Below are 18,341 nucleotides of genomic sequence, written 5' to 3'. Positions count from 1 at the left end.
AGATTTACCTTTGTTGAACCAATATTTTTCAGATTATGGTTGTTTTCATTCTTGGATCTACTTTCACAAGCACACCATTACTTCATAATCATAAAATCTTATCATATACAGCACATTCATACACCCCACACGTTTTAGAATATTCTTTTATTACCATTTCTTATATCTTACTATTACTTATGGAAAATCCATTCAAGTCTCATCAAATGGTAATTCACCCAACCGCAACTAAATTCATGACCTCATTTGGGAAATACTTTTCCTAACTACCACCGGTGGTGTGAGTTTTCTTTTTTTATAATGATATTGATATAAACTGATTCTTGTTTGAAGTAAAAATTAATTTTGTAAGAAATTCTGAATTCACGATGATTATTACTTTCTCTTATTTTAATAAATAATCGAGATTCAACCTAAATTACTTAATTAACAGATATAAATCACTATCAATTTGTGTCTATTGTTGTTTGTCAGTTGACCCTGAAAGAGTTGGTTTCATAGTTATGTTTACCAAGACAAAATGTATTTAACCATGAGAATTTCTAAAAGGAACAAAGTAGTTTCTAATCATATATCACCAAAATGTTAAATAAATTACTAAAATGAAAATTACTGGCAAGGTATATCATATAAAAGAGAGTTGTTGACTGAACTATTAGCATACATATTTAAAGATATTTGAATTAATAATAAATCATTTTTCAACAATATAAGAAATTAATAAATTTGTCAATATAATTTTTTTCCTTTAAATTGATTATATATGATTTTTTCCCTTTAAATTTATCCGTGCATCGTAGGATACTATATAACTTGGTTTTATTACTGTCTTTAAATTTTATAAAGTACTATAGTCCATAACAGAGTTAACAAGGACTAATAATGACGCTAATAGATTCAAATTTCATAAATTTATTTGATATTTTTTCTAATTTTAAAGACTATTATGACACGGTTTTTGTAATGAAAAACCATCTATCTTTAGCCTCAAGAATGGAAACTTATTGCTCCCATGTGCGCATCCAACTGCTTCAGTCAACTTCTGATGCACAAAGCATAAGCAGTAAACAGAAAGAGCAAAGAAAATTCAAAGAAATGATGATTTAGTTGACGAACGAATGCATGGTGCTAAATTAATTGCTACAACTCATTATTATAATCAATGGAACTTCCTTATGAATATGTTGCCAGCTTTATACAATGTGTTTCTCACTTCTCTTTCTCTCTCTTTGTTGTTTTCATCCTCCAAGTAACTCTACTCTCTCTCTTCCTCCAAGTAAATCTGATTATGGACGAGTAGAGTCTGCTTCATATCTCTGGCATTGAAGTCTAGATCTTTTTCTATAACTGTGTTGGGATTTGTGTTTCTGTGTTTGGTCTTTGACCCTTTTTGTAGTACTTCCATTGGTTCTCTCATTATCTCTGCTTTCTTTTTCCATGGTTTATAATAAGTAGTAGTAGCCATCTAAAACGGATACCCAACCAAGAAATTATTTTAGTACTTTTCTTTCTGGGTCTTCGTTTTTTTTTTTTTTTTTTGAGTTTGGCAGAACCATCATGATGGGTTATCCTTCAAGACTCTATCTTGTTTTGCTTTTGTCCATTTGTGGGGTGGTTTCTTTAGCTTCCCCAATTGAAGATCAGAAGAGAGATAGAATTACTCAGCTTCCAGGGCAGCCAAAGAATGTGGGATTTGCTCAGTATTCAGGTTATGTGACTGTGAATGAGCAAAGTGGAAGATCACTTTTTTACTGGTTGGTGGAGGCACCAGTGAAGCGTGGACCAAAGTCAAGGCCACTAGTGTTGTGGCTCAATGGTGGTCCAGGATGTTCCTCTATTGCTTATGGTGCATCTGAGGAAATTGGTCCTTTTCACATTAGGCCTGATGGCAAGTCACTTTACTTGAACCCTTATGCTTGGAACAATTGTAAGTGAAATTGTTCCCATCTCCAATGGTTATTGTTTTTGTAATGTTTTTTTTTTTAACATCATATATTATATCTTTTTTTATGCCTTTTTGATTTTGGGGTATTGCATTGCAGTGGCAAATGTACTGTTCCTTGATTCTCCTGCTGGTGTTGGTTTTTCATATTCCAATAAGTCAACAGATCTGTATACATTTGGTGACCAGAAAACAGGTAATGTATTATGTAGTAGTAACACATTTGGTTTTTCATGCCTGTTTTGTTTGTTTTAGCAACAATGGTTTTTTGTATATGAATTGTGGTTTTGACATGCTTATGTGTATCCGGGATCTGGGTTTTCTGACTTTGCAGCTGAAGATGCATATACTTTTCTTGTTAATTGGTTTGAAAGATTTCCTCAATATAAGCATAGAGAATTCTACATTGCTGGAGAAAGTTATGCAGGTGATTCTATGTTTGATGTGTTAGTTTTCTAGATAAGGATTTTGGTACTGTAATTATCAATTGAATTTCTTTGAAATACTTTTCAGGTCACTATGTTCCCCAGTTGGGTCAAATTGTTTACGAGAAAAATAAGGGAATCAAGAATCCAGTTATAAATTTTAAGGGATTTATGGTGAGACTCTAAGATTCATGAAATGATTGTACATTTTTTTTAATCTTTTTATGTTAAGGGAGAATTACCACTACCTTGTTGTATTCACATAATGGATTTGATTTTTCTCTGATTGATATCAGGTTGGTAATGCTGTTACTGATGATTATCATGATTATATTGGCACATTTGAATATTGGTGGACCCATGGTTTGGTTTCAGATTCCACGTATAGGATGCTAAGAATTGCCTGCAATTTTGGTTCCTCTCAGCATCCATCAGTGCAATGCATGCAGGCTCTCAGAGTTGCAACTGTGGAGCAGGGAAACATCGATCCATATAGCGTTTATACGCGGCCTTGTAACAATACAGCATCACTCAGACGCGGCTTGAAGGGGCGCTATGTAAGCTTTTATTGCCACTTATTCCATTTACCAATAAACACCTTGTCTGATTACAAGTTCTTTTCATTGCATTGTAGTTGTCAAACCAGAATAGTGTTCTCTTAATGAAAACTGAATTAGCTTCAATTTCTAATACTTATATTACTTCTTGAGAAATATTATCTCCTCAAGAAAGTTATTGAAGTGGTTAATAAGCTTCTGAAATCTTGGAATTTAACATAGGAGCATTTTGATTACAAATTTACAATCTCTAGGAATTTACTGAGGTGAGGATGATATGTGCAGTACGATTCACTTGCAAAATAATCTAGATGAAAACAAAACATATTGGTCCTAAAAACTAAACCATATTGATTTTCTGTTGTGAATGCAATCAATTGTTTAAATATCATTCTTGTTTTTTTTTTTTAAATCTTAAAATTACATGGTTACTAGTCTATTTTTTTGAAAGGCTAAGGAAAATGGTTACTAGTCTATTTAAGATTAGGAGTTTAGGACTGTCATATTTTCTAGACTAAAATTTTGCAATTGCTAAATTCCCTGAAGCAAAATAGGTGTTTGAACTTTTCATTGCATGTTTCATTCTTAAAATGTATAGCACCTGTAGTTGTTTAATTTAGATTTTGGTCACTCCTGGTAGACTGTTTCATTGATTTTTTTTTCTTGTTTTCTTTTCCTCTTGCCTTTGGCTTCCAAACTCAGCCATGGATGTCTCGAGCATATGATCCATGTACTGAAAGGTATTCTGATTTGTATTTCAACCGTCCAGAAGTTCAGAAGGCATTTCATGCCAATGTAACTGGGATTCCTTATGCATGGAAAGCTTGCAGGTATTATTTATAACCATTTTTTTATATGTTTTGTTGAGGCCTATTCTATTATTTCTTATGAGTTTGATTCAAAAGGGTTTTCTTAACAGTGATATTGTTGGGAACTATTGGACTGATTCTCCATTATCTATGCTTCCTATATATCGAGAACTTATTAGTGCTGGTCTCCGAATATGGGTCTACAGGTACCTGCATTTTCTTTAATCTTCTCTTACTACTACTATTGTGTGAGCTGAATTATTTCAGTTATTTGATTATTCTAATGTTACTAATGGATTTTGCATGGTTAAAAATTAATAGGAAATTCATTCTATCATATAGCTTATAGATAAAAATCTCCTTAGAAGTTTACAAAGAGAAAATGTAGGTGCATGTACACCAAAAAAGGAGAGACAATGAAGGTGTACTGCTCTAGAAAATTTTGGCATGTGCTCTTGAATGGAACTACTCCACTAAAAATCTGAGAGGAAATTATAAAGGAATACAACAGCAACCACAACCAACGCAAGTTAGGAATTAATTCAAGAGCTAGCGAAAGATATATGACCTTTATCAAGAAAAAATGGAAAAAGTAAGAACAATATAAATAAATGGAAGGAGCCTTGGCCCATGAACTCAACATGTTGTTCTTTACTTGACTCATTAAAGAATAGCCAAGTCCATGATGGAGAACTCTCCAAGGGCAAGTTTGAAATATAAAGAGGCTCCTCTAGATGATTTCCCTTTTTTTTTTTACATGAGATAATTTGAATGATTTCCCATTTTCTTAATATAGAAACTACTCTTTCTAGCACATAAAAACTTGAAAAGGACAAGACTTAAGTATTGATGCTTTTTGTTCAATTAAAATCAGAATTTTATTTTGGTAACTAGCTACTGTTTTTTTTTTTTCACTAACTAAAATAAACAATGATTGCTGAGATGAAATGTCAATTTTGATTGAAAATAATACTAACAGTACAAACAGTATTTTTTATTTAAGTTCTGTCTTTCGAGATATGTCAAGAATAATAGTAATTATTTTCTTGGCATTTTTTTTATCATTTTTAAAAACCCTGATAATTAGATAACTTGACATATCTCAATTTTTTTGAGATGAAATGTATTTTTTTTATATATTCAAGGATTTTTTCATTACAAAATAATCCTTTTATAATAATACTGATTAGGCGTGTCATGTTGTGGGTGAAATTTTTGAAGATTCTGCATTTGTACAGGCAAATACTAGTAGCAATCACAAGGTAGATTTAAGGAGTAGCTGCTTCAGCCTTGTGGCAGATAATTCAACAACTTGACATACCCGTTGAGTTTTCAAAAAACGTGATTTTGTGATACAATTTTTTTTGTTTGATTTTTTTTTCAAGCCTAATGTTTTTATTTCACAATTTTTTTAAGCTTTCATTTTTTTTAAAATCTTACGTAATTATTATATATTTTAAAATATATCTTTTTGATAAAAAAAACCTTTTTTCTTTTAAAAAATTCAAACAAATGGTCAAAACAAGAAAATTAAGCAGTAGAAAAATCATTAATAAGGTTTCATTGCAAAACTACGATAATAGATGCTATTTCTAATCCTATGAATGGAGTTAACGAGTAAATTCCTAACTGGATATTTTCTTTCTCATCTTATTATTATTTTTATTTTATCAATTCTTAATTTTTGAATAATATCTTTATTTTAAGTATTGTGCCAAGATAACATGAATATGATTATAGATTTATAGAGCATCTTTACTCTATAATCATTTGAGTGTCACCTACAACATCAAACATGTATGCAATTTAGCTTCTCATCCTTTCCTAACATTTCACGCTTTGTGCTATAAACGATATTATTGGGGCTCAGTGAAATTGCTATTCATTGTGTAGTATTCAGCTTAATTTTTTCTTTAATTATCCCACATATTTTTATTTTATTTTTTTTGTCTGGAATTGAAACAATTCATTTTTATACTTTTTGGCTGCAGTGGAGACACTGATGCAGTGGTTCCAATGACTGCTACTCGATATTCAATTGATGCCTTGAAGCTACCTACCATCATCAATTGGTACCCTTGGTATGATAATGGCAAGGTTGGTGCAACTTTTATGAGTAACAAAACAAACAACTGGTCTCTACAGAAACTATTTGTGTAAATTCTGTGATATTTCTTTTTTCTTTTACCTGTCATTGTATACATGTTAGTTAATAATTTTCTCTTATTATGTGAAGGTTGGTGGGTGGAGTCAAGTTTATAAAGGGTTGACATTGGTTACAGTAAGAGGAGCTGGACATGAGGTTCCTCTTCATAGGCCCCGCCAAGCATTCATTCTTTTTAGGTCATTCTTGGAAAACAAGTCCATGCCATCCACAAGTTAGAGACATTTGTTCATTATCACTTGATGAATATTCTTCACACAAGTATAGGACCATAAGTACCACCATTCTTGCTCCTAGGCTAAGAATAATTGCAATTCATATATATACATATGGAACAAGCCGAGACAGAATAAGGAATTCAATCCTCATGAGTTCACTCTTGGTTCTCTGCCTGGAAAATTGATAAATTTACCGATAGTAGTTCTACTACTTCTATTTGTTTGTTACTGAAAATATGATTATTTGTATGAAGTGTTATTCTTTATATGGTTTTTCCATTGTGCAAGACAATGGCATATCTTGTATATTCAGAGGATCTTGGCCTCCAATTAATAACGATCTCTTGTATCTTTGTACAAGATCATTACTACTAGTTAGTGCATGTTTGGATTAAAACTTGTAAACTTAAATGAATTTTATTTTGCAAAAGCAACTTTGATATATTGCTTTCATTTGAAACTTGGTTTCAGACTAAAGATATGTTTGGTTTGTAGTTGAAAATACTATGGAGCGCATTCTAATGCAAATCCAACGGATAAAAGTAAAGTGAAAGCAAGAGTAAGGATTTTGATCCTTTGACAAAATTATTTTTGCCTCAAAAGTACTTTTGCAACGCAAATCCAAACATGCCTTGTGCAAAAGTACTTTGAAAAAAAAAAACCAAATCATATCACCAAATTAGGTTTATTGGACAAATGGAAGTTAAAAGAGGCCAAACGGAAAACCAAACAAAGTCTTAATGACTAGGATAAACTTCAACCATAATCAACAATACTTGAAAACAAATGGGGGGTTGCATTCTGAACTGGAGAAGAGTTGAAAGTGACATAAGGTAACGTAGCATTCAATGCTATCAAGCATGCTCGAATGCGCTTGGGTTCTGTCATACATCGCTTTGCTGTAGTTGAACAGATAAAGGGGCACGGGCTTCTGTGATGGTGGATGCATGTAGGGAAGAGTTGATAATTAAAAATTTAACTAGATATATACCAAAACTTTTTTTTTAAATTACAGTCAACGACTTAACTTAGCATGCACATTAAATTCCATTCTTTTGACAAATACTACTATGGATTTTGGGGTGATAAGAAGCACACCTACCATAAGCCTTTAAAAGTAAATCAAGATTAAAATATACAATAACAGATATATTTCTTTCCATTATATTTAATTTTGTATTCACTCAAAGTTCACTTTCAAAAGATGATCCAAAATGTGGGGGAAGATAAAAATGCGTATGATTATTGTGTGCTTGATCATTGATGCTAATTAATTGAGTCACTAATAAAAAAAGGCATCTACATTCATTGAATTAAGTAACTAAAAAAAATCAAAATTCTATAATAGCAAAAGGTATGTTAATTGAACAATTGAAATGTGAACACTACGCTTTAGTTTTCAAACATTTGTTGAATGGTCATACTGTAGCAGATACTCAGGGATATTTTGCCAATAAAATTTTTGCAAGATGGCAACGTTTTTGCATTTAAAATTCCTTGGTAGAGCACAATATATCAACAAGACAAGGTGCTTTGCTAAAGTATATTTGTCATTGACGAATTAAAGCTTGGTGGAACTTCTTTTAAGAAAAAAGAATTAGGTTACCTAGTGGAGCCTGAAAGACACATGGTATTGGTGTGACAAGAAGATTAGATGAGACAGGATAAGAAAGACAGAGCATCCCACACACCGTTTCATTATTTTATAATACCCATCTAACAACATAGCCCAAATCCGGTTCATGATCTTGCTTCGCAAAGAAGTCCAATTGGGGTCCATATCTCAAAAGCAATAGAATCATTTGTAGTTACCAAAAACACCATCACTTGTTCCAAATTCTTTGCTTGCCTTGTCTAAATTCACATGGAATTGATGCCTCTGTATAGACCAGTTATATGGATAAATATGTCAATTGTGTCACTTGTATACTTGAATAAAAAAGACCGGGAAAGGAGGGAAGAAAAGCAAACTCGTCACTTTAAGACAAAAAATAACTTCCTTAATAACTAAGAAGGACAATCTCATTTCATTTGTTAGTTTTCACATCCTCCAACATAAGTTTCTGAGTTTGAAACACAGCATAAACAAAGCAAAATATGAATGCCACTCTCCCTTTTTAAAAGGAAACAAAGCTGAAGACACCACACGAGCAATCAATAGATAACAAACTAAAGATAGAGTGAGAGTGAGAGACATGTATAGGTTCAGCAACACAGTAATCGGGTTCTTGAACTTGTTCACACTTTTAGCATCCATACCAATAATTGGAGCAGGTCTATGGATGGCAAGGAGCAGCACAACCTGTGAGAATTTTCTCCAAACCCCTCTTTTGGTTATAGGATTCGTTGTGCTAGTGGTGTCACTAGCAGGCTTCATTGGTGCATGTTTTCATGTGGCATGTGCACTATGGTTGTACTTGGTGGTCATGTTGTTCCTCATAGCAGCACTCATGGGCTTCACAATATTTGGTTTTGGTGTGACTAGCAAGGGCGGTGGTGTGGAAGTGCCTGGAAGGGTTTACAAGGAGTATCGTCTTCAAGATTACTCACCATGGTTGAGGAAGAGAATTCAGGATCCTCGCTATTGGAACACTATTAGAGGCTGTATTTTGGGGTCTAAAACTTGTGAAAAGCTTGCCTCTTGGACCCCTCTTGATTATATGCAAAGGGATATGTCTCCAATACAGGTACAATTAGTTTTTTTTTTTTTAATCAGTGTTAGTTGTTACGATCTTTCACTCTCAAAACAATCTTATAATTCCTACAGGTACAATTAGTTATGTTATGTAGCTTCTTTCTCTTTTGGATTTGTTTAAGCTTTCAAATTTTGATGTCACTCTTATTAGCTTCCTATGTGTGTAAATGAAAATTCTTAATGACTAAAAATTATGAGCTAATGAACTAAGAAGCTAAACTAGAAATAGATGATTTCAATATATAGTGGACTGGTGATAGGTTTGTATTTCTTCTTTTGGTTGTTACTACTACTAATTTCAAATTTGTGAGACTTATAATTGGTAAGTTATAATTGTATTTTTTGAATTTGGATTTTGCAGTCTGGATGTTGTAAGCCACCAACTGCTTGCACTTACAACGTGGCAACAACAATGATGACTCAAGACCCTGATTGCTACAGGTGGAACAATGCCCCTAATTTGCTATGCTATGAGTGTGATTCTTGCAAAGCTGGTGTGCTTGAAGACATAAGAGGGAATTGGCACAAGCTCTCGGTTCTCACAGTCACCATGCTTGTGCTTCTCATAGGGATTTATTCCATTGGGTGCTGTGCTTTCAGAAACACAAGAAGAGCTGAAACGGATTATCCCTATGGTGAAAACCGCATGACCAAAGTCCGACCTAGATGGGATTACCATTGGTGAGTCCAAAATTTACAAAATCATATTATTAATTCATTTCCCTTATATGAAAATCATGCCTATTAATTCAATATAATTTATCGATTTTTATAATAATTGCTTAAAAAATCATAAAAAAGTAATTATAGTATAAAAACTTTTACAATGAAAATGCATATCTATTAAACTTTATTTCAAACGCTTAAAATTGAAGTCTTTTGCTTTGGGTATGACTTTTGATATGCTTTTTCCCACAGGTGGAGGTGGTTACATGACAGGAGAGAACAGCTTTATTAGCTGAGAAGCTCTAACTACAATCCATGGTATAGACTAGAGAAGGCATCAAGGCCTTTCCATTCCCTGAATGGCTGCTTTTTTGTATAAAGCATAATTTCGCTTTATCTCAAATATCGTAACACGCCGTTACTTTTTCTCATTACTAGTTGATTTTGAATTTTAATACATCAACAAGTACACTGAATTATATGCAACGGGGTAGATAGAATAGAATACGCACTCTAATTAATCCCACTTGCGTTTCCGTTCTTACGCACAAAGGTAAAAATAATGGAAGATGGATGGAATAATCGAATAAGTATGTAGCATTTGGTGCCGTGTTTGCTCCAAATGGAACATCTACATTCCATCTTAGAACATAATTGAACTATAAAAAAAACTTAGAAAAGTAATACTATTTGATTTCATTGGAAAAAGTTAAAACAGTAAAACGAACCGGAATAATATTTTTTTTATCAAACACAAAATAGTACAAATGATCTTATTTCATTTTATAAATTACTAAACATAATACACAAAATAATAATATCTCATTTCATTTTATTCTACTTTATTTCAGTATTTGCCAACACTACCTACATTTATTAGAATTTAATTAAAATATATTAACAATGTATTATTTTTACACTATTATTCAATCATGAATTAACACGTATGGTAAGATTCTTAATTTTTGTAACAATTATTTTAAATTTATACCTAAGTGATTTTTAATTAGTTTACAATGTAAAAAATATATATCAATTAAACTCAATTTTAATTAAAAAAACAGAAAGATCAGTCCGAAAAACGCTATCTAAAAAGTTACGGAGATTGCTGGATTGCTATTACTCATAATAACCCCAAGGCCCAAAACTCTTTTTTAATTTCATTTTTTACTGGGTAAGAATAATGAAGCATTGAAGGATTCTGTTGGGCAATGGTTTCCTCCATCCCCATTTTTTACTTGATGCACCCTCAAAATTTTTAATATTCCCTGCTTATCCTTCTCTCTTGCTCACCCTTTTCTCTCCATCTTCCTCCTCTCATCTCCCATCGCCCCTTCTCACGATTGTCATTGCGGAATCAATCCCTTCCTTTGTGCCTCTCCTTCCTTGCGTTGCTGCCACAACCTCCCCCACCTTTATATTCGTGATTCATGATTATGGTTAAACATATTTTGGATTACTCACTTCAGAATCATGGAACCATAATTTGGGAATCCCGAATCCAAAATTATTTTGGATTGAGTGACCTAGAATACAATTATTCAATCCAAAATTATAAAGACTAGCTTTTGGATTTGGGATTCTAGAATTATAATTTCATAACTTTGGATTGAGTATCCAGAATACAAAAATTATGAAACCATACTTTTGAACCCTGAATCTAAAGGTGGAGGAGACTATGGCAATGATGCAAGGAAGGAGAGGCATGAGAGAAGGGATTGATTCTACAGTGGTGATGATGAGAAGGTGCGATGTGGTGGGGGAAAGGAAGAAGAACAGGGTGAGCAAGGGGAGAGGTGAGAAAGGTAAGTTGGGAATAAAGAGATTTTGGGAGGGCAACAAACAAAATGGGGTGCATAAAGTAATTTTCATTCGGTTGTTATATTTGTCCCGGTGTACATAGGAAAAAATTTATAGGCCCTTAAATAAAATAAAGAGAAAAAAAAATGCCTTTTCTAACATTTTATATATTTTTTTCAGGATATATATATATATATATAGTTAAATTATACAAATTAATAATACATCATATCTCTTTAAATCTTAGTTATTATAATAATTTAAAAAATATTACAGGAAAATATAATTTAATAGTTGGAAAATTATGAAGATGAAATGAGAATAATTAAATTTAGAGGGATAAAAATTACACAAGTAATAAAATACGAGGAGAAAAAAGTATAATTAAATTTAATAATTAGTAGCTAAAACACATCACCCTTTTCTGTAAAGTGTTTTCCGTTTAGATAACATTTAAACAATCCAAATAGATTTTCATGTGTTTTCTTTTAACAAAAGAGGTCCTCCCTATAGTTCTTGGGTTATTCAGAGTAGTTTAGTGCCGTCTTTCTACAATCATTGTGGGTCGACGAGTACCGTAACATTATCTCCAGCATTCAGAAGACAAAGGACATTAATGCAATGGTGGGGTTTAGATCACCTATTATTGGTTTGAAAGGTTGAAGGTGTTAACAGCTCTGTTGCTTCATGAATTGTTCAAATAAATTATTGACAAAATCAACTTAGAACTCTCTGGCGCTACTTTAATGGCGAACATAATAATTGTTTCCCGAACAACTTGCAACATCATTATGACGTCATTAACAAAAAAATATCCCAATATTACATGAATATAGGAGTGTATAACTATGATTAGACTAAGTTTGACTAAATCCGTCACCCAAACCAATAAACAAAATTTCATATTGAATTAGGTTGGATTTTAAAAAAATTCTATTAAACTCAACCCAAATCAACTCGATCATAAGTGGGTTGGATTAGGTTGGATCAATTGGATCAAAATATTTTAAAAATAATTTTATTTTGCATAATTTAATTTTTGAATAAATTGTACAAAAATAAAAAGGAAGTTCATCTGTAATTAAAAATTTAAATAAACTTCCTAAACTCTTCATTTTTAACAAAATTAAAAGAAAGTTCATCAATAATTATTATTTTTGAAAGTATTACAAGAGTCTGTTCTTAAGTGAGTTCAACAAGTTTCATATTAACAACGAGTCATCCTCACATCCCTTCCCAAGAATAATAGTCTTTTGTTTCTTATCAACATGATGATTAGGGTCTTTTTATCGTCTCTCACATGCTTTATCAAATTAGTGGTCCCATATTTACAACAATACTTGCAAAAAACATCATCATTTACCCTATTAGAATGAACCCACACTAGAAGGAGTTCTGGTAGGTTTTCTTTTTAGCGCCTTCAAGTGAAGATGGAGCTTTTGGCCCTTGTTGAGTAGGATCCTCTGGCACTTGTTCTGATTATGGTGGAACTTCAGCATGTGCAGATTTAGTAGGACATTGAAAAAGAGTAAGTGGTGGTAGAGGACTTGAGACATTAACATGACTAGTACAACTTCTAGTTGCCATTTGTCTAAGATAACATGTGCAATATAAAGGAAAAATATTAATAATAGAGTATACTCAATTAAAAACAATTGAGATATAGTCCAAATTCTCTATTAAAAATCTACCATTTAGAAAATCTTCAAATAACCCAAAATCTTAATCAAACATATAGACATAATCCAAAATCTTATAGGGTTATTAGTGTTATACAACCAAGACACTAGAATATAATTCATTTGGTCTTTAACAATTGTCTCCAAAAAATACTTATTATTATTATTATTAGAATAATATATATGTTTGGGTTAGGTTGAATCACGAATTTAAAATACAAAATAAGTTATTTAACCCATTTAATATTGAGTTTAATTGGAGTGTGTTTTGATCTAAACATTTAAAAAACTCAATCCAATCTATTTGGGTTGAGTTGGGTTCAAGAGTCACTCTAATAAGTGAACACACACACCCACTCTAATAAGTAATCTATTTGGGTTGAGTTGAATTCAAGAGACGTTTGCAGCCTTGATTCATGGAATTTCATGCTTCTTCTGTTTGGTGGTAGATGCATGCACAAATGTTACGTGGGTGAAGGGGAATTGAATTTGATTTGGAGGATACGACACATGTTTAAAATTATTGTTTATTAATTTCCTTTAAAATTGTTTTTTAAGTAGTTTTGGTATAAGACTTGTGTAAGTAACATATAGTTGTGAGTTTTTATCCCATAAATAAAAAAAAATTAAAAATTACATATATAATATAAGTTAAAAATTATTTATTTAAGTGATACAAATTATTATTCATATTCACAAATTGATTTTCTCCAAATTGATTTCTCATCTTCTCTTTTTTTTTATACATTTAGGAACTGATTTCTCAATGTTCCAAAATTATTGCTTTTTTTAATTTTATATTTATTTATTTTGTTTTAAATATTTTATTTTTATTTTTTTAATAATTTTTTTTGTTTCCCTTTAATTTTATGATTTATATATTTTAAAAAGGATTAGCAATAGGAATTAGTTAATTCCTTTGAAATTTTTATGAAGTTCTTCATATTTATAATGTTTTATCGATGGAATAATAATGTAGTCTCATAATTATAAATTATGGGTTAAATACAAATTTTATTGAAAATAAATTAATTTTGTTTTTTTATAGAAAGATTAAAATATTTTTTTAAAATGAAAATCTAGTCTAGAAAAAATATCTCAATCATACAATAGTTTTTTTTTTTTCCATTTTAAAAAATTATAAATGTAGTGTTATTCTACATGATTAAAGAAGAAGAAGAAAAACTTAGATAAATATCATAATCCTCATATACTAATGTGATTATTGTGGAGAATCTTAAAAAAAATAATTCCAATGATAAATTACAAATTAAAAAAAACATAAATATATATAATTAATAAAATGGAAATACAAAAGATTTTCACTCTTCTTTAAAACAAATAAAAAATGCACTTAAGAAATCTATTATTGAGAAATTTGTTCCAGCAAAAAAAACAAAACAAAAAAAGTAGTTAAAAAATTGGTTCCTGAAAAATAGATTTCTCACTTAGCAAAATAATATATATATATATATATATATATATATATATATATATATATATATATATATATATATATATATTTGAAATATATAAATTATAAAATTGAAAATTAAAAGGAAATAAAAAATAAATATTTTAAAAAACAAAATAAGTAAATATAAACTTGAAAAAAATTGGCCCAATAACCGATTTCTCAAATGTATATAAAAAAAGTGAAGGTGAGAAATCGATTTGGCAGAAATTGATTTATCATGATAATAATTTGTATCACTTAAATAAATAATTTTTAACTTATATTACTTGTATAATTTTTTTTTTTTGTATTTAGGGGTTAAAAAACTCTATACTTTGTAGTTTTGCCATGTTAGTTATGACGGGTGAGAGTGTAGTCCATTGTTCAGCTCATATTTCCTTTATAATTACTAGCGAAAAAACAAGTTATCTGTAATTTTTATAAGATGAAGATTACGAGAATAATTAAATTATATCGTAATAACTTATATTACTATAGATAATTTTGAATGACGATAAAAAAAATCTCCATTTTAAAATTATAAAGAAAAATGAAAATGAATATTTGCAATTTGATATAGAGATGGCCATAATATGTATTCTTTAAAAAGACTGTATATTTGTGCAAAAAAAAGCAGAAAGAAAAAAAACATTCCTTAAATTCTAATGGTCTATATATCAGCTTAATTATTTGATAAGATGTCACTAGTTTGAGTAGAATTGAATTTGATCTTTTTAAGATTTTAAGTTTATATCTTACATACTAATTACAAAAAATAATATAATTAGGAGTAAAAATTTCATTAAAGATAATGAATTAAAAAAACATACCCTTAAATTTAAGGATAAAAGAGTAATTAATCTTATTTGATACAAAGATAACCATAATTTGTGTTTTTTTTAAAAAAGACAGTTTATTTATGTGAAAAAGGTAATACAATAGATTTTACTAAAAATAATCCGATCCGTTAAACTTATTGAAATGAATGATTATTATTAACAGTAGCCTTTTTGGCAGATGAATATTATCAGCAGGATTAAACAATTGACCCTTAGAAGCAAAAAGTTATGAATTTGATGATGAGGTCAAGTGGTCAACATAGGGTTGCAATCAACTGGCAACTTGGCAAAAAGCTATCCGTGTAGGGAAACGCCAACGAGAGGTGGAATGATTCGGAAATTGCTGCTCCAACTTGCTCGATCTTCAACTCACTAATGTATGCAACTACATTCTCTACCTAGCTAAAATAAATTAATTCTGTCCTTCTTTCATGAGTAGGTAAACATCACTATAGACCTCATAACTACACCAGTAATTATATCAAGATGCTCTGAGCTGTGTTACGCAGGATTGTTATTTTGATTCTTGCAAAAAGATTTGACGTTTTTCTTTTTTTATCAATCTTGTTTAATAAATCATGATTTTTTTTCTCACATGTTTCTTACCCATTTTTATTACTAATTCATGTAATTTATGAAAAAGGTTTTCTTATTAAGATGTTTGTCAGTGCAACGGACCATTCGTAATTAAACTTATCCTATCAAGTTGGTTGGCGAGACTGCAATTAATTTAACTGACCCAAACTTTGGGTGGCCATATTATATTAATGCTGTTGTGGTGAAAGAAATGAATAAAGATCTTATAATTATTATTTTTCATATAACAATGCAATTTTTTTATACAATTAGTTTCTTTTAATTGATATTTTAATAAAGAATTATTTAATATTTGAAAATATAAACATAATGTTTCTTCGTTTAATAATAATAAAGATATTAGTACAAAGACATTGTAATAAGAAAACTTTGTATTTTTCATTTTTTTTATAAGGCAACAATTTTGCCCTACTTTTGTTGGATACTTGGATTAGGTGGTTTAACAAATGAAGCATTAATTAGTGTCTTTAAATAGCTATACGATCAACGTAATTTCCCACAAAGTTTTAATTTAATCATAAAATATTGTATGGGCTCAAGAAAGTATATAAATAAAATAATACTTTTTCATTATAAAATAAATTCGATGGTTCTGCCCAACATTTGAAACATATAGAAGTCTTAAGAGTAAAAAAAGGTCAAGAAAGTCTTAAATTTGGGTGAGATTTGAGATGAGATTGCAATTTTACTTCTCATTACAAATTCACACAAATAACACTGTAAACAATTTCTTGAAATTAATTAGCAAACTCTTAAATATCGAGTAACTTTTTATTACTTATGAAAATATGAATCTTAATCGAATAACACTAAATTTGGATATATTCTCTTGAAAAAATCTATATTGTCATAGTTAAATAATGTAAGACTTATTTATGGGCTTTTAAAATCTTAATAAACTATCACAAAATATTTTTTGTTTATTTTTTAAAGGCTTCTGCTAACTAGTATTTTTAAAGCATCTTTATTCATATGTTTATATAAGTTGTTTAATTTTAAGGTTGCTTAGTAACATTGTATCATAAATAACATATTTACAAGTATCATAGGACTCACAAAATTAATTTAACCACTCACTTCTTTAAGAATTTCAAAGGTTTGTGTTATCATTTTTATAATAAAAAAATACGGATGATGCTTTAGAATCATTTGGTAGACCTTTACAAAAATCATTGGTAAGAAATGAAAGAAATAGATAAGAAAATAAAAAGATAAATAAAAATATGCGAGAAATTGATCCAAATAAAGATGTTTGATTTAAGTGAAATAAAGAAAACATAGAAAGAGAATAATACTTCCTTTGGTCTTGATTACAAACAAAAAATCTACTTTATACTCATTAATAAAATTAGTTAATTTTATTAAATTGTGTGATTTCTAATTAAATAATAAATATTTTTTTAAAACTATATTTCATTAGAAATTAATATTAAGTATAAAAAATCTTTAACCTTTTAAATGAAGGATATTTTAATTTAAAGATAACCTCATTAAATAAGACATAAATTGATAATTGAGATTTAATTATGAGACAAAAAATATAAGACTTTTATGAGTTATAATTAAAACCGAAGGAAATAGTAAAATAAAAATAATTAAGAAAGAGAGTGTAAAATAAAAATAATTAAGAAAGAGAGTGTAAATAAATAATGGATTATCTTTAAATTTCTCACCTTTGATTTTCTTACAACCAAACTCATTAACTTTGAGTATATAATTCCCATCTATTTCTCTCATTTTCACTCTATACTAATTTTATCATGTGTATATGAATGGTTCTTTGTATCGACTACTCTTCAAATAATTAATAACATAATAATTGTCAACAAGATAAGGACCTAAGCCTAAAACTAGAAATATCTATAAAAAAAAAAGCCTAAAACTAGAAACGAAACTTGTGATGTCAACGACTCAACGTAACGTTACTGTTGTAAGAAAGGGATTCGTATATACTCAGTTGCCTTTTATGACCCCACCCCCAACAAATTTATTAAGAGTTACCTTTAGAGTAATTTGAACATGTTATATAATTTTTTCAAATCCCACTATAGTGATCCCTAATACCGATTTAAAATAATAATAATACCAAGCGTTTATATAGAAGTTTTAGAATAATGAAGATTTAGTTTGGTTGTTCGAAAGTATTTGTGCTAATAAATGAGATTTGTTTTATGAGTTATGTACTATTAATTGTTAAATGCCAAGAGTTTCACCTATACAAGCTAAGTTGTTTAGGATATGCCTGAATTAATTTTGGAACAATTTCCATGCATGCACCTGGCTTTACGTATCGTTGTAGCTTTAACTAAATCTCGAGTGATAAATAAATATAAAAAAATCCCTTTTAACTTTAAAATATTACATGAAAATTCGCCCGACATATATTCCCCGAATTTTTCTTATAAAAGAAGTCACTAATGTATGCACATCAAAATACTGTATTTTTTCAATAAGGTGATTAAATCTAAATAGTTAATGTGCTAAAATTAAGATT

General features: G+C 29.8%; 2 protein-coding genes across 2 annotated transcripts; both read left to right on the top strand.

Annotated features, from left to right (window-relative positions):
- The first annotated feature begins 976 nt into the window (after positions 1 to 976).
- On the top strand, positions 977 to 6,555 carry LOC114369263 (serine carboxypeptidase-like 27). The gene is made up of 9 exons (XM_028326455.1): positions 977 to 1,927; positions 2,043 to 2,138; positions 2,277 to 2,369; positions 2,456 to 2,541; positions 2,664 to 2,924; positions 3,627 to 3,754; positions 3,844 to 3,939; positions 5,725 to 5,830; positions 5,970 to 6,555. Exons 1-9 carry the CDS (start codon positions 1,558 to 1,560, stop codon positions 6,114 to 6,116), a joined length of 1,383 nt encoding a protein of 460 aa, XP_028182256.1. The 5' UTR covers positions 977 to 1,557; the 3' UTR covers positions 6,117 to 6,555.
- A 1,497-nt stretch (positions 6,556 to 8,052) lies between these two features.
- On the top strand, positions 8,053 to 9,955 carry LOC114369808 (tetraspanin-6-like). The gene is made up of 3 exons (XM_028327064.1): positions 8,053 to 8,802; positions 9,172 to 9,491; positions 9,729 to 9,955. Exons 1-3 carry the CDS (start codon positions 8,311 to 8,313, stop codon positions 9,766 to 9,768), a joined length of 852 nt encoding a protein of 283 aa, XP_028182865.1. The 5' UTR covers positions 8,053 to 8,310; the 3' UTR covers positions 9,769 to 9,955.
- The last annotated feature ends 8,386 nt before the right edge of the window (positions 9,956 to 18,341 follow it).

This window comes from Glycine soja, chromosome 10 (genome assembly GCF_004193775.1).
Source record: "Glycine soja cultivar W05 chromosome 10, ASM419377v2, whole genome shotgun sequence".
Classification (NCBI taxonomy): Eukaryota; Viridiplantae; Streptophyta; class Magnoliopsida; order Fabales; family Fabaceae; genus Glycine; species Glycine soja.
Note: the sequence above shows the minus strand (reverse complement) of the source record. Positions and strands in the feature narration are given on the sequence as shown.

What these genes read in the sequence shown, in the direction of transcription:
- LOC114369263 (XM_028326455.1), top strand. Translation starts at nt 1,558, where the DNA reads ATGATGGGTTATCCTTCAAGACTCTATCTTGTTTTGCTTTTGTCCATT. An exon ending in GCGGCTTGAAGGGGCGCTAT is followed by an intron (nt 2,925 to 3,626) that starts GTAAGCTTTTAT and finishes TTCCAAACTCAG; the next exon opens with CCATGGATGTCTCGAGCATA. An exon ending in CTCCGAATATGGGTCTACAG is followed by an intron (nt 3,940 to 5,724) that starts GTACCTGCATTT and finishes TTTTGGCTGCAG; the next exon opens with TGGAGACACTGATGCAGTGG.
- LOC114369808 (XM_028327064.1), top strand. Translation starts at nt 8,311, where the DNA reads ATGTATAGGTTCAGCAACACAGTAATCGGGTTCTTGAACTTGTTCACA. An exon ending in GGGATATGTCTCCAATACAG is followed by an intron (nt 8,803 to 9,171) that starts GTACAATTAGTT and finishes TGGATTTTGCAG; the next exon opens with TCTGGATGTTGTAAGCCACC. An exon ending in CCTAGATGGGATTACCATTG is followed by an intron (nt 9,492 to 9,728) that starts GTGAGTCCAAAA and finishes TTTTTCCCACAG; the next exon opens with GTGGAGGTGGTTACATGACA.